This window comes from Aethina tumida, chromosome 2, assembly GCF_024364675.1.
Source record: "Aethina tumida isolate Nest 87 chromosome 2, icAetTumi1.1, whole genome shotgun sequence".
Classification (NCBI taxonomy): domain Eukaryota; kingdom Metazoa; phylum Arthropoda; class Insecta; order Coleoptera; family Nitidulidae; genus Aethina; species Aethina tumida.
The window spans coordinates 30,646,660-30,664,091 of NC_065436.1; the positions used below are offsets into that span (position 1 = coordinate 30,646,660).

Genomic DNA, 17,432 nt, shown 5'->3' on the forward strand with positions numbered 1-17,432 from the left:
TACTAATTTCTTGAAAAATCAGCGTTTTAATTTTTTGACACAGAAACTTCTTGAATTAAATTCAAACAAGCAAATTCATCATTTACAGGGTGGTGCAAGACCTTCGAAACTGAACTGTAAATGTTAAAGGTGCTTCGAAAGCAACCGATGATGACAGTACCTAAACTAAACTATAGAACAGCGAGAAACGAAGGGTTAGGATAACTAGCGATCTGATCAGAATGGTGGTGTGGACTTACCTAATACATTCGTCATGCCATGCGAGCCGTTCTGAGCTGTCCCCAGAGTCGTCTAGAGTAAGACTGGACCTAGGGGTGCAACGTTCGGACAGAGTGATCAAGAGACAGGGCTAAAATTGTGCTCACCGTGCTGACAAAAACTGCTACCAGCTACGGTCAAACTCACAATTTTGGCAAAGAGTTCAAAGAATGAGTCTCCAGTCTGAAACTGTGTTAACCTAGACGTTCATTGGTGGAACTTTTTGAAAATTGTGAGTTTGCAAGCGTGTCGGTGTCATCAAACAACCAAAAGCTCTACCTACATCCAATCAATAGTCATGGGATAGATCCAGTAACACAGACAGACAGAGTAAAAGATATAGAGACATATAAACACGCGGGTCAAATAGTTAAAAGGGTGAAATATAGGGACAGAACAAATAGAGAGAATTATAGCGGTCACAACTGCACTAAGCAATAGACTGTAAATCTGTCCGTTTGGATGTAACGGGGCGAAAAAACCACCCGCAACCCGGAAACACAAACTGGCATGCACCTGTATTCCGTGGTGGAAACGGTCGTCGTGCCGTGTGCCGATTTTAATATTCGCATTTGGAATTCCGGTGCGGTAGCTCCCGGTGGGTTGTTAATCTTGGCGATTTTGCGGTGATACTTTCACGTACCATGGTGAATTATTGGCTCGTAAATTGCGGGATTTTGCGGCCAATTAAACATAAGGTTGAAACGTTGAGGCCACCGTTCTTGCACCTGTCGATTTGCGGTGATTTTTCTCTCGTGCTCCGACGATCGTTTCCCGTCTAAACTAACGCTAAGTCCGACTAAAAACTTACGCAATTTTCTCGCTGGGCGACCTCCAGGGCACGTCGTCGTCCAGCTCGTCGTCGCTTTCGTCCCCTTCGTCGCCGGCGTCTTGGGATATGTTCAGGGTGCTGCTGGTGAACATGTCCGGCACCGGGAGGATGCTGGGGCGTCTGGAGTTCCTCCTCTGGTTTATCGTCTCCGGACTCAGGAGGTTGGGATTGTCGCCACGTGGTATGTCCAGGTGGTTTCCGGTTATGGACACGTCGAATGTTATGGAGCCGGGCGACGACTCCTTGAGACACTGTCGGGAGTCGCTCAACGTTCCGCCGGAATCCGGGAACGTTGCTAAGGGAAACTGCGTTAGTTTTTGTCTTTCCTTGGTCCGTCAACGTGTTTAAGTATAATACAGTGAGGTGTGGTCAAGAATCACATCATTTCGGAACAATTCAATCGATTTCGAATGAAGTGAGACTTGAGACGAATGATGTATGCTGTTCTGAACACAGAAAGCCAGTACGGATCATAGTACAGAAGTCCTTACGGCGGTGAATAAACACAACGAATGTTGGAAGCGTTGTTTCGTGAATCCTGCCGCTTTTGCCGCACGCAAAAGTTTTGTGTGCCGTCACAAATCTGATTTCAGGGAAACTTGAAATTAACGAATTAAATTTTGGAGCTTTGAACAACAATCACGTATATCCAGCTACCGAGGAATCAGATTTATTGATGTAAAGTTAGTGTAAAACAAAATAGTGATATATTTCAAACAGCACAGCTTAAAAACTCACCTCAACAAACTTAATAGTACATAATAAGAACAGTAAACATTAAACTGCCATGTTGCTGCCAAAGTAAATAGACAATTAGGGTGGAATAATAAAACTAGCACCGTTTAATTGGCTGGAATAAAATATATTTAATAGGGGATTTAATGACGACATAATTTAATTTTATGACATCGTAAAGGTGAGACCTCTAAGTTTCTTTAAAGGTTTGCGTTTGGATCAACCCTTAATTTATCATTGGCTATATTTGAATCACTTATTATTAGGCTGTCAAGCAAGTTATTGCGTTTTTTATTATTTGGTTTATTATTGATGAATATTCGGCTGTCTTTTCAATGTGTCGATATGAAGCGATACACAGTTTTATAACATGTATTTCCAGGTTGTACTAAAAAAATCAACCATTTTTTTTACTTCCGACACTAAAAAATTGGTTTCCAGACACCTTTAAAAAATGCTCTCCAAATATACCCTTTTAATTTTAATAGGAAGGCTCTCCTCATCTCAGTTTTAATTTTTTCTTCGGTCCCATATACAGAAAATTTCTATTTACATTTTTTACAGGAAATGAAAAGGTCTACAAAAAAAGTCTTTTGTGATTAATCGATTACTCTAACCATTTAGAAGATATTCGCACAAAGATATATGTTGAGTATTTTATAATATTTATTTATCTACGAGTTTTAAAATTAATAGTAGTATTAGTAGAAAAGAAATTTTTGTTAAATTAAGTTTGACCTCGGATATATTTTAAACCCGTAAGAGTTATGAAAATTTTCAGTATTGTCAGTTAAGTAATGACGACATATGGATTTTGCCACATTGAACTGAAGAAAAAATGAAAAAATGAGATAAGGAAGACCTTCCTATTAAAATTAAGAACTCATCATTGGGCTTTGATTAAAATACGGGTTGAGAAGCAAATTCCTATAATTTTCCTGTTTCCTGTCTATTACAGCTTCCTAAATCCTGGTGAAGCAATTATGGCGAAGTACTGTCAGAAACTGCAGCGTATGTGTTTGGCATTGGCCAACAGAAAGGGACAAATTCTTTTGTATGACAATACTCGCCCACAGATCGCACCACTAACACTGCAGAAGTTGAACGAATTGAGATACGAAAGACTGTCTCATCAGCCATACTCACCAAAACTTTCGACAACTGATTATCACTTTTTCAAACATTTCGATAACTTTCTATATAAGAAATGCCTTTCATTCTACCGGTATAAATAAGCTTGTTCCTAATTGGCAAAAATGTATAGACTCACTTGGATCTTATTTTAATTAATAAAGTTTTATTTAAGCTGAGATTTATGCATTTTATTATTAACGTTTAAAAACGCAATAGCTTTCTCGACAACTTAATATTTACCAATTTATCAAACTTTGTCTACAGATTAATTTTAGTATTTGTTATGCAAAACTAGCAATTGAATGTAAAGGAGTATTCATAAATATCCACAATATGTCATTCAGTGCATAAAATATTAATTTGCCATAATGAAAACGAATTAGTGACGTTATTCATGGACTGTCATGTTGACCGTTGTGGTTACAACTAGTTTAATATTCAAACAAACATTCATCTTCTCTAGACGATTTTATGTCAACGTTTATTAGGTTAACGCACAAAATTTTATAATGAAAACAAATAATTGAAATTTAGTAATTTTACTGTAAAACCGTATAAATAATGGGATTATCCCAACGCATTTGACTGAAAGTTTCCAACTGCCACCTAACGAAAACTAATAAATATTTGAGCGTCGTCATAAAATTAAACCGAAACTTTTTAACTGAGCTTATCGCCAATATTGAAAACCTTCACCCCAGCCAACTGCGGCCCGACCTGAAACTGAAAACAAACCACTGCAGCGATAACCGAAACGGAAAAACTGGGGGCCATAACGAAAACAAAACTGCCAACGGAAAAAACGAAAGAAATAAAATAATAATCATGCGCAACAACACTCACTGACACAGGTGGGAACTTGCAGAATAAGCTGAGGGGGGCTGGTACCGTCTTTGTGTTCTTTGTGTGCCGGCTGCGGCGGCTTTTCCTCTTTCTCTTGGCCGCCGTGGGTGACGATCACCGGTTCGGAGGAGGCGCCGTTCCCGGACTGCTGGTTGGTCACGCTGAACGACGAGTTTTCCTCCTTGGTGATGCTCATGTAGTAGCAGGTGTCGCTCTTCTTCATGATGTGCCTTGGGCCCGGGTTAAGGAGGATCGTGTCCTCGTAGAACTCCGGCAGTTCTGCAGGTCGCACTCCCACCAAGGCCACTCCATATCTTAAAATAAATTAGCACATTGATTAAACTTTTTTTATTTTAAAAAGGTTTTCAGGTTCGGTGCCTATTTACAACTAAAAATTGTTTCGTTTAAAAGTTTTTACATTTTTTATGCGACTCCATTATTCCCGAAATTAAATTTAATTCAACGCTTCAAATCGAGTTACAGCAATGAGGGAATAAAGAATTTATGAAATATTAAAACTTTTTGCTTATTTAACGAAAACCGTCAGGCGATTTTTCTGTAAAACTTTTGTCAGGCTTTGTGTAGCCAACATATCTTTTATTTGCATTTGTAAGTTTCTGATTTTAATTAACTACCGTTATGACCACCTAAAACTTTATTAATTAGTCTTCTTTTGTCATCTACAACTTCACTTTGATTTCCTCATGTTGCTAATTAATTTTTTTTCCAATTAAAAGCCAAATAACTAAATATTTTGCACAACTAAAATTTTCCAATTGAATGACTTGAAAAAATTAATAAATCATTCAATATGTGCAGTTACTGCCAAAGTTTTTTGAAGGCTGGCCGCAGTAATGCCAATAAACATCAATTTATTAGTAGAATTCGCTGAAACTAGCAAAAATTTTAATTGCCAATATTCAATGGTAATCAACATTTTCGCAATTGTGAATCATGACATTGCGGGAAGCAGTAAAGAGAAGGAACATGCTGATATAAAATTATTGTCGACCGTAAAATTTCCAATTTATCGCCCGTGTCGCGTAAAACGTCGGGAATTCAGACATCAAGATATTTCACGTTCAGTGTTCCCAGTACTCATGTCGAGGAAATGTGGAAAAAGGTCAGTGATAACAAGAAAAATACGTGTATGACGTAATAACATGAAATTTTATACAAAGCACATATTACACATTTAAAACAATTTACACTAAATAATTGTTTTAATACTTGAAAATTAATTTAAATAAATTATTCGTCGGTAGTGGCAGATTTGACAGATTTTTAATCTCCATTTGTATTAAATAAATTAATTTTGTTAACTATGTGAAATTTCAGCCAATTAACTAATTAAAAAGGTAATTTAAATTTAGATTTATAATAAACGTCACGCTGGGATAAATTTTAATGAACTTAATCTGTTGTCATGTATATTTATTAATTTATTTTCGATTGTTTGTTATTAAATTAAATTAATTTGTTAACATTATAATTAATATATATTTTTAAAAAATTAAAAGTTTATATATACAATATTTAATTTAAAATTTTAAAAATCATTTTATAATATTTAAAATGTTAATATAAAAAATATTAAACATTTAATTTAAAATAAAAAAATATTTATTTTGAATTTAAAGAAATTACAATTCTTAATTCAAATTAATTTTAATATTTAAAATATTAAGCTGAATAAATTAAAAGCTATAAAAAATATTTATTAAAAAAATTTGAAAAAATTAAAATATTTAATTCAAATTATAATATTAAATTTAAATTTATAATATTTGAAATATAAACCTTAAAAAATAAAAAATAGATTTAAATTTGAATTAAAAAATAAAATATTTAATTAAAAATTAAAAAAATATATTCTATATAAATCTAAATTTATAATATTTGAAACATAAAACTAAAAAAATTAAAATATATAATTTTTATTTTAAATTAGATTTAAATTTTATAATGTTTAAATTATTAAAATTAAAAAATTCAAAAGAATTTAAATTTAAAAAATACTTTGATTTAGAAAGAAGAAATTTAAAAAACTATTTAAATAAATAATAAAAAAATAAGAATAATTTAAAATTATAAAAAAAATAGAATATTTGATTTAAATTGTAAAAAATTAAAATATTTGAAATATTAAGGTTAAAATATTAAAAATAATAATTTAAATTAAAATAATAATAGAATAAAATATATAATATAAAATAAAAAAGTAATATTTAATTTTAATTTATAATATTTGAAATGTTAAGCTTAAAAAATAAAAATAATAATTTAAATATAAAAGATACCGAAAATTTAATTTAAAATTAAAAAAAAAAATTAAAATATTTTCAATTTGAAGAAATTACAATATTTAATTCAAATTTTATATTTATCATTATAATATTTGAAATATTGGGATTAAAAGAAATAAACTAATATTCATTAAGATATTTTATTTAAAATTTGAAAATATTAAAATTAATTAATTTAAATTTAAGAAAATTGTAATATCAAAATTAAATTTATACTATTTGAAATTAAAAATTAGAGCTTAATTTGAATTAAAAAAAAAGAAATAAAATTATTAATTAAAAATTAAAAAAAATTGAAATATTTAATTTAAATTGTAAAATATTAAAATACTAAGGATAAAAAATTTAAATTAAAAAAAAAAAATAAATAAAATATTTAATTTAAAATATAAAAAAGAAATATTTTATGATATTTAAATTTTTTTTATTATTAACATAAACTAAAAATATATAAAATATAATATAAATTGAATTGTTTCATTTAAATTGAAATTGTAAAATATTAAAATACTAAGGATAAAAAATTTAAATTAAAAAAAAAAAAAATAAATAAAATATTTAATTTAAAATATAAAAAAGAAATATTTTATGATATTTAAATTTTTTTTATTATTAACATAAACTAAAAATATATAAAATATAATATAAATTGAATTGTTTCATTTAAATTGAAAAAAAAAAAAATAAAAATTTTAATTTAGAATTAAAAATAAAATAAAATATATAATATAAATTAAAGGAAGGGTATATTTAATTTAAATAAAAAAATTTAATTTATAATATTAATAATATTAACTTTATAAAATTAAAAAATTAATTTTAAGTTAAAAATAATATTTAATTTATATTATAAAAAGAACATATTTTAATTTATAATATTGATAATATAGTTCAAAATAATAATTTAAATATAAAAAAAAAAAATAAAAATTATAATTAAAAACTTTAAAATATTTAATTGAAATAATAATCTAAAAAGATAAAAATAATTTAAATTTATAATTGTATATTAAATATCAATATTTTTCAATTCTCCATAACATAATTAAGGGTTCGGACTATCAGTCACTTAAGGGATGAATTAATGAACAAGCATCCTGATTCCCAGTGGGCTTCTAAGAAGCTTACGCGGCCAAAACACGAAAAGAAAATAACAATCGATACAAATACGTTTCGACGCATTGGCTTATTGATAAGTATAATTAAATTCGACCTTTCAGGAATTTATATCATAATTTATACGTTTCAGTCCGGTATCTTTCGTGACGGGGCAATAAAATTTTTATTATAAACGCGTCGTGTGGGAGGAACGGTATTTCGGTAGGATTGATGGAGTCGATCCACCGTCAATTTACCTACTTTCTGTGCGAGTGAAAGCTGGCGTAGGTGAAGCTCTTGCCCTCGTATTCGCCGAAGAATCGGCTATCCCCCAGGACAATGTGATAGATTTCGTTGCCCGAACACCGACCGTAAAGCCTGTGCCATTCCTCCTGCGACTGCTGACCTTCCCTGCAACAAAAAAATCGACGTCACATTTTAAGATTGAAAAATATATGTATTGTACGCTTCAGAAATAAAATTCCTTGTACATGTACATGTAAGGTGAGTATACAGGAGATTTTCAGGTGTGAAGCGGAGGTGGTTGACAAGCAAGTCACGCGCGAGGTTTCAGCAGGAAGTGCTTCCTGCCCTTGGAAGAATGAATGGTGTTCCGGTTTGACGGGTCTTAAATTGAGTTTTTAAGTTTTCTTGTATGTATTTCAACACATGTCGTCGTAAACATATTAATAATTACGTTAATTAAAAACGTTACAAACAGTCTCTCAACCCCTTAGGAGGCAATTACGTCGGAACTTTCTCACCTCATTATGAATTTTTACCGTTTTATGTGTTTAAAGTTCATAGTTTTATGAAAAGTTGCAATTAAAAAGTGCGTTTCTATGTCAAAGCACTAAAATTATATATAAATGACCATCCCTTGACCTATTAAATTTATAAATGTATCATGAACAATTTACATACTGTCCACGTGACGTGTGAAGTAGGAGGGTGACGAGCGTGGACGCCCCCGGACACGTGCAGTTGTTGGCCAGAAGTGCATACTTGAACTCGTCCTCGCAGACCACGAACTCGGCGAATTTGACGTGCAGCTTGTTCTCCGGCCTGAAGATCTGCACGTACTGGGCGACGCTCGGCGCGAAGTCCTTCACCGCCCACGACCTTAATATCGTGTGTTCGTCCTAAAGGGAAGAAATAAAATTTATTAAATTTTTTCAAATAAAAAAAGATTAATAATATAGTTGACAGTACTTGTATATCGTCTTTATTATACTGGCAAAATTTTTAATATGTTTAAGGGTCTACAAAATTTTTAGTTAGAAGTAATGAAGTAAAGTATAATCTAAAAGGATTTTTTTTTATAAATCTAATTTCCATTACTTAAATTAGCCGTTATCACATAAGACTTTCACATTTAGTTGACTAATTATTAAATATTTATATTTAGTTCAATTTATACTAAAGATTGCTGACAAACTGCGTACAAAGTGATCCACCTAACAACCGAAAACCGTATTGATTTTAAGCACTTATAATTTGACTAATTTTCTAATTTATTTTCTGTAAATTTAAAATAATTATAATTTTCAATTTCAATATTAATAATGATTTAAATTATTATTATTAATAAAATATTTGATTTAAAATAAAAAAATAAAATATCTAAATTCTAGAACATAAAAATATTTAATTTAAATATTTAATATTTGAAATATGAAGATATAAAGATTTAATGTAACTATTTAAATAAGAAAAAATATATTAATATTCAAAATATTAAGCTTAAAAACTAAAAATAATATATAATACTAATAAAATATTTAATTTAAAATAAAAAATAAAATAAAATATATAATTTAAATTCAATGAAATTAAAATATTTAATTTAAATATGTAATATTTGAAATAATAGAGATATAAAGAATTAAATTAACTATTTAAAATAATATATATATAATATAAAATATGTAGCTAAAAAAATTAAAATGATCTATTTTATATAAATTAATAAAATAATCAAAATAATAAGCTTAAAAATTAAAAATAAATAAAATTAATAAAATATTTATATATATTTATTAGAAATTAAAAACTAAAAAAATTAAAATTATCTATTTAAATAATAATAAAATATTATGATAATATTAATTTATAATTAAAAAAATAAAATATAATATTTAATTTAAATTCTAAAAAAATAAATAATTTAATATATGTTAAATATTACGCTAACTATTAAACATAACTATTTAAAAATATTTAATTCAAAATTAAAAAATATCAAAATATTTAATTACATACTACACTCTCGAACATATTTCACACTATCATTTATGTAAAGGTGAACGAAACGGACAAACATATTTAATTTAAAATAAAAAATAAAATATAAAATTTAAATTAAAAAGAATTAAAATATTTAATTTAAACATATAATATTTGAAATATAAGGCTAAATTAAGTATTTAAATAAAAAAATATAATATAAAATATGTAGCTAAAAAAATTAAAATGATCATTTATATAAAAAATAAATAAATAAAATATTTAATTCAAACTTAATAAATCAGAATATTTAATTTAAGTTTAAAATATTAAGCTTAAAAATTAAAATGAATAATTTAAAATTTGAAATATTTCGCGAGCCGCAGTATTTAAAAGCTATGTAAAAAAGGTATTAAAAAAATTTGTTTACAGAAATTATATTTATTGAAAACATAAATAAAAGTACAAAATATGTGTATTGAATTTAAATATTAAAAATTAAACACATTTATTTTACTTCTCTTCATAATTCTGGAATGAAAATGGAACTGGGGTATATTTATCAGGAGCCACAAATAATCCCTCAAAGAGCCGCATGTGACATGCGAACCGCAGTTTGGTCACCTCTGATATATAATAATAACAATAAAATATTTAATTTAAAATAAAAAAAATGAAATAAAATATCTAAATTTAAATTCATAATTTAAATTTAAAAAATAAAATTATTTAATTAATATGAAACTAATAAAACTAAACTAATAAACATAGCTATTTAAATATATTTAATTTAAAAAATAATAATATTTAATTCATATTAAAAGAATTAAAATATTTAATTTATATTAAAAAATAAAAAATTCTAAAATACATTTTTTTATTTAATTAAATAATAAATTTTAAGCAAAGGAAAAAATATAAAAAATATTTATGAAATTTAAAATTTTATTTTCAATTAAACAAAAAAATTCAACAAAAGTTCGATTCATTGATTTTATTTCTTTGTGTTAAACACGTTCGCGAAATACACACGATTTTTTCAATTCAATAAATATATTTCTTGTGGTGGAAATTTAATATGTGGAAAATGATGACCCAATTTTCTCAAAACGGTTTTTCATTTGGCATTTGTATATTCCTGTATAAGGAAACCCACTCCCAATTATTAATATTATAGGAAGGATATTGTGCTGAAAAGCTTTCATCCCCGTATCCCCCTGAAATTCAATTGTCGCCCTCTTTAAATTTTCAACGGCAAATAAAACTGTTCCAATAATTTTGTTTGTCGAAATTGAAAATTTAAAAACGTAATTAAAATTTGAAATTCTAACAATGGAATTAAACATTTAATAAATCAATGAGACGGGGAGTGAATTCCTGCTGTTTACTTTGGACTTCATTATTCACCGTTTATTTGAATATGATAATGAAGGCCTCTGTGTTGTATTTGGTTTACAATAGATCAATGAAAAATACCGTTTTATATATAACGTCAAGTACACCCATAATAGGTGTGTTTAATTCATTGATCCCAGAAATAATAGTTGGCTTAGAATCCATAGTAACAATGAGCAAACTCCCTAAGGAACAACAGAGACTGTTAACACGCACCTTTTATTTATAAAGGGTCTCGATTTCTAAGTAAATACGGACCATTATCAAATGCGAATTCAATTAGAACATTATCAAAGGAAAATTACGGATTATTAAGGTACATATTGAGCAAATTATAGATACATGCGACTGCGATGATTGGCTAAAACACCCTTCTGTATCACATACCTGTTTCCATATTGACGGATACTGTCTGAATGTTTAATTAGGATCGTGGACCGGGCCCATAATTCAATCTCAGTCGGGACCAGATCGAATTAAATTTTGAGATTACCAACGCCGGCCGGGCCGCAAGAATACTTCCAAATTATTCCCCTTTAATTGCCTTAATTCTATGCGGACAATTAAGAGGAAAAAACAATCGAGGCCATTAAGTAACGTTAGCGAAAATTAAAAATTTAAATGCTAGTTAAATATATATATATATATATATATATATACTTTTGTTTAAATATTGAGATTTAACATAAAATCCTATTTTCTTCTAATAATACGTTGTACTTTTCTATATAAATATGATGGAGTAATTCGGTTTTTAATTTTATAAATAATTTCGAAATGTTTAAGAATAATTATTTGTTTAATATTTAAAAAGTTAAGACTTACAACATATCTTTTATTAGACTATATTTATTGGCTTTCAATATTATCCTCATGCATTTATTTTGTACTTTCTGATATTGATATAATTGATAGAACAAATAGTTAAATCATCTGAATCACTATAGAAGCACCATAATCAAAGTGAGGACTATTGGTTATATTCTCGTGTTTAAATTTTAATGTTTGAAACTTGTAGCCGTTCTCCTAAATAAATAAATCTTTTGGAAATTGTTTTTAAAACATATTATAATCTTTTAAAACATTAATATTTTATGAAGTTTACCTACAACATAAACTATTATCATAGATCCGTTTAAAATACAGATAACTCCTGATTTCCAGTTTCAGACATATAATCAACATCATTATGTATGTCACATATTGTACAATATATACATTCAATTGCCTAACGTAAATCTTCATTTGAAATACCTTTGAAAAGGGAACACATTTGATGAAATTTCTGAACTTCGAAAAAAATTAAAATAAATAAAATTTATAAATTATATACATTTATTAGAAATTAAAATTATCTATTTAAATAATAATAAAATATTATAATAATATTAATTTATAATTAAAAAAAAAAATAAAATATCTAATTTAAATTCTAAAAAAATAATATTAATTAATATTTAAAAATATTTAATTCAAAATTAAAAATTATTAAAATATTTAATTTATATTTAAAAATAAAAAATTTTGAATAGATGATCTGACTAAAATGTATCGTTTACACAGTTTTTAAATTTAATTTTTTGATATAAGTGTGTTGAATAATTTTCAAACTAAAGCCAATCATATTCAATGTTTGTAACAAAAATGTTTTGTCTCAGGTTTCAAATATTCTGAAATCCACGAAATATTCTAATACAATTTTATTAATTTCTTTCACCGAACCATTAGTCACATACATTCAAAATAACAATTTTAAATTTACGAAAACCCCAGAGCTATGATTACCAAGTTCTTCTAAATGTATTTTACTGTCTCTTTATAAGCGAAGAATATTTGATATTCTTACACAAATTAGCCAATTATCAGTTCGACTACTCTGTTCTGTTGAAAGTTCTAAAGTTACACGTTCCTTGAGCAGCTTCAATATCATATACAACATTTTACAGTCATCTATAACGCACTGTTCGGCAAAATCGCTAGTTTACATCTCTCTACTACTAAGGCAATATTAAAAGAAGTTAATAATACTTTTGTTTGAATTAATTAATTTTTTTCCTTACGAAGTATTGTTTAAATTAATTATTTTTTATTTCTTTTGGAGTTAGGTAATTGAATGTACTTATATAACAGAGGTGGCCAAATTGCGGCTCGCGAGCCACGTGCAGCTCTTTGAAGGATTATTTGTGGCTCTCGATAAATGTACCTGAATTCCCTTTTCATTCCAGAATTATCAAGAGAAGCGAAATAAATATGTTTTAATTAATTTTTAATATTTAAATTCAATAGACATATTTTGTACTTTTATTTATATGATTTCAATAAATATAATTTCAATAATAACAATTTTTTCAATAATAACAATTTTTTTAATACCTTTTTTGCACATCTTTTAAATACGTATTTAATTGTGGCTTGCGAAAAATTTGAAATTTTGAAAAATGGCTCGGATTATCAAGGAGTTTGACCACCCCTGTACTAGTAGAATAGAACAACTAGTAATAGCACCCCTGTACTAGTAGAAGAAAGTAGAAGTAGCTTTTTTCTAGCATTGTCATTATAGGTTCTGCCACCTTTAACTTAGAAAAATCCATTGTTTCTTTCTAATTATCTAATTAAATATATTAAAATAAACTGATAGTGACAAAGAGAGATCTTAAAATATAAACATTTAACAAAAGGGAGAACAAATATTAATAATTTTCAAATTTAATTTAATAAAAAATAATTATTTAAACAAATCTAAAAAATGGTGGATCTTAATATAGTAAGAGTTAGAAGAGTACGTAAGCTTGTTTTATTTTATAGTTGCTCTACTTTTAACCTTTGAATTTTTTTTTCAAATATTAATAAATACCTAACTAAACTCACCAATAAGCAATTATATTGTTGTGTTGTTATCAACATACTGCATAACTGACAATAATATGGATATTTAAAAGAACACTTTTATCAAGATAAATGAAAATATACATTATTACACTCCTTTACATATGAGTAATAATGTATATACAAATATATCAAAATTTTGAAATTAGAAAAACAGAGCATTTTATTTCTGCAAATTATTTTCGTGCATTCCCATCGCAGTCAACAATAGAAGTGGGAGACGCGTCGATTATTTAAGAGGAATGGAATGGACTTAACATAGTATTTAATAACACAATAAAAGGTTCATTAGTTTCAACGTAACATATTAAAATATAGACAATTAACAAAAGGGAAAACAAACATTATTAATTTTCAAAATTAATTTAATAAAAAGTATTATTTAAACAAACGTTAAAAAATTGGTGGATGCGCATTACATTATATTAATATAATATATACCTATTATATACGTATTTAATTGCGGCTCGTAAAACATTTGAAATTTTGAAAAATGGCTCGGACTATGAAGGAGCTTGGCCACCCGTGGTATATAAGTATGTGATATGGCTTAGGCTAGGGATGAATAACCATTTATTTCTTTTTGTAAGATGTATATATACATTTGTATATGTATATATGCTGTTGATTCTGTGAAGTTGCATTAACATTGTTTTATTTTTTGAAATTATCGTTTTTCATGTATTTGTCTATTAATTTTTGTTCTGTGGATGGATGTGCGCCTGTTGAGCAATACAAAATTAATTATTATTAATATCTAAAATTTACACACTTCAAATATAATACATCCTTCACTATATTCAGTTTATCATAAGTTCAGTGTCATTTTCTAAAATATTTATCTTTATTTCTATCTATACTATTTTGTGTATGTTTAAAACTCTCAATAAAATATTTATTAAATTTATCTGCTATAGTTTGTTCTTCTTTTCACAAAATTGTTTTTATGAATATCTTTATTACGTAATAGCTTTTTAATCTCCATGCAAAATTCAGTATATTTTTGTTCTTTATTGTACATTTAAAACATATTTATTTAATAAATAAATGAATTTCCTGTGTGTGCTGTAATATTAATCAATTATGACGGCGACACGTACACGTATTTTATTTATTACATATTTGCGTTAATAGTTAATCGGACACATTTCGTGGTACACTGATTAAATTTTGATCAAGACCCATGAAATGATTTATGAAGCCCAGGCAACTATACTTTTATTGCCACTGAAAAATTTATTATAACGTCGCGACGATAAAAAAAATCGTGTATTTGTTACACCGCCTGTTAATTACTCAGATAAGTTCCACGCGACGCAAATAATTGAAAGAGGTAAATTCTCCCGATACCCATCGCATTTTTAGCGGCACAAAAGTTGATTTAAACACCCACAAAGGCTGTACGTAAATTGATCAGGCTTACCGCTGCAGTTTTGTCGGCGTAATTCCTGGCGGCCAAAATGAAACAGGCCTCGGCTTCGTTCATCCTGGCCCTGGCCAAGTCGCCGTCCTTCAGACACGAGCCCTGGATGTAGATCACCCGCTGGGCCCAGATAGGCACTTGTAGGATCATCCGCATGGTCGTGTCCAGCTCCATGGGCGACAGCAGCACCACGTAATAGTCCTGGAGTAGGGGGTGGGCGTAGAACTCGTTCAGGAAGTCCATGATGGTGTCGGCGTGCAGCGTCGTGCTGCACACCACCACGTGTTTCTCCGATTGAGCTCGGTGCGACGAGTAGGAGCCGCCCAGCTTCTGCCGTTCCATCCACGTGAACGCCAACTGCTCAAACTAAAATTCTGGGGGTAGTACGGGGAGCTAAGTGGTACCGGGGAGTTTGTACCTGTGTCGGCAGAACGATCAAGGCGACGCATATCATGATCACCATGTAGAGCTGCGACGGCCAAATGTCCGGCACGAAATCGCCGTAACCCACCGTTGAGAAGGTGACCACCACGTAGTACGTGGCTTGGAAGAGGTTCAGATGTCGATGGCCCGCCCTTTGGAAGTGTTGAATGCCGCACACGCTGAAAACACCATCAAAAACTTATAATTAGGAACAAAATACAACAATGCGAAAGTTTACGATACAATTTTGGGGGCGGTTGTCAGTTTAATTTGATCCGTTGTTCAAGACAGGAAATATTGCATGCCAAAACGGTATTAGTTGGGAACGCCGCGTTGAATGTTTTTAATGTTTTATTAAGACTAATGATGTTGTTGACACCACACACACACACGACCTTTGGCAAAGTAATTATAAGGAGAAAATATGTGCCTGGAACATAATTGTTTTCCACTGCGGTGAAACTGGAAATCGCATAGGAAATCGTTCGGGAAGAGCGTTAAATAAACCGGATTTTCGGCGGCCCGGATGGTTAGCAAACATACCAGAAAATTGATTCGGTGCGAGATTAATATTGACATATGCAATCAGATTTATTGTATCTCTACGAAAAACCGTATCGAGTTAATGGATGTATAAGAAAAAACGTGACGGAAATGTTTTATTTAATTACCTCCTTGCATATTAATTAAAATATTTTAAGCAAAACCTGAAAAATGGCTGTTTCAGGTTCGCCTTCATTCTGTTTATGGTTGAACATTTTTGTTTGACATGCACAAAATGTTGACTAATGATTCGCAGTTTTTTTTAAGAGTAAAAAGCAGCGTTTATGAAACCCGCTTTGAATCTACGAAAGTAAATTAATTAAGGGAAAAATTAGATTTTAGTAATTTATTTTGCGACAGCATGAAAGAAAGCAGCACGAATAAACCTCATTCGTATAATTATGAAGATTATAAATTCATTATTTTTACAAGGAAATGATTCTGAAGAGATTTATAATTATGCAGCATTAATTACAAGAAATTATTTACTATCGATCACATGTAGAGCAACTTTATAAATTTTCAATTGTCTTAATAAAAATGTACTTTTAAATTTCAGTTACGCTGTATGTTTGATAACAACAATACGACAATATAATGGTTTATTAGTGAGTTTAGTTAGGTATTTATTAATATTAGGGAAAAAAATGGTCAAAAGTGGAACAACTATAAAATAAAACAACCTTACGTAAATTTAGCCTTGCTTTATTTAGTATCTAGTGCATATTCATTATCTGTAATAACTTCTAAACACCTTTTTTCAATATAATATTCCGATATCTCTGTCCATTTATTTTGAACAAGGTTTTCAATTGGATTTAGGTTTGGCCTTAGTGCTGGCCAAGATATTTCACATATTCCGAGAGAAATGAACCATTCTTTAACTAACTTATACGAGTGTTTCGGATCGTTATCGAACTGGAAGGTCCATCTTAAACTCATGTGATGGAAGCACACGATTTTTCAGAATGTCACGATAAAGGAAACGTCCATTATCTCGTCCATCTTAACCAGCGGACCCATACCATATCTAGAAAAATATCCCCAAACTATAATGTCTCTTGCACCATGATTCACAGTAGATCTAGTGTACATGAGATTACACCATTCATTAATTGGTCTTCTCACCTATTAAATGCTAGCAGATTTCAATAATTGGAACCAACTTTCATCGGAAAACAAAATTCCATATGTATATTTGTTCGGCTTTATAGGTCTACGTTTGGTGGAATTATTTCCTGACGTTTCGCTAGCACAAGTGGCTAGCATCTTCAGAGGTCTGATTTGGTTCGTATCACTTTGACATCTGATTGACAAGTTTCAATGCGTA

At 28.9% G+C, this 17,432-nt stretch overlaps 1 protein-coding gene across 1 annotated transcript in view; it reads right to left on the reverse strand.

Annotated features, from left to right (window-relative positions):
* The window catches only part of LOC109602171 (potassium channel subfamily T member 2), a 258,306-nt gene that overhangs the window by 12,405 nt on the left and 228,469 nt on the right, over positions 1-17,432 (reverse strand). The window contains exons 9-15 of the mRNA XM_049962408.1: positions 15,555-15,738; positions 15,137-15,502; positions 8,131-8,348; positions 7,468-7,617; positions 3,803-4,116; positions 1,070-1,385; positions 240-308 (exon numbers count right to left, since the gene is read on the reverse strand). Of these exons, the coding sequence (XP_049818365.1) occupies positions 240-308; positions 1,070-1,385; positions 3,803-4,116; positions 7,468-7,617; positions 8,131-8,348; positions 15,137-15,502; positions 15,555-15,738 (1,617 nt within the window). The remainder of the gene's footprint in view (positions 1-239; positions 309-1,069; positions 1,386-3,802; positions 4,117-7,467; positions 7,618-8,130; positions 8,349-15,136; positions 15,503-15,554; positions 15,739-17,432) is intronic.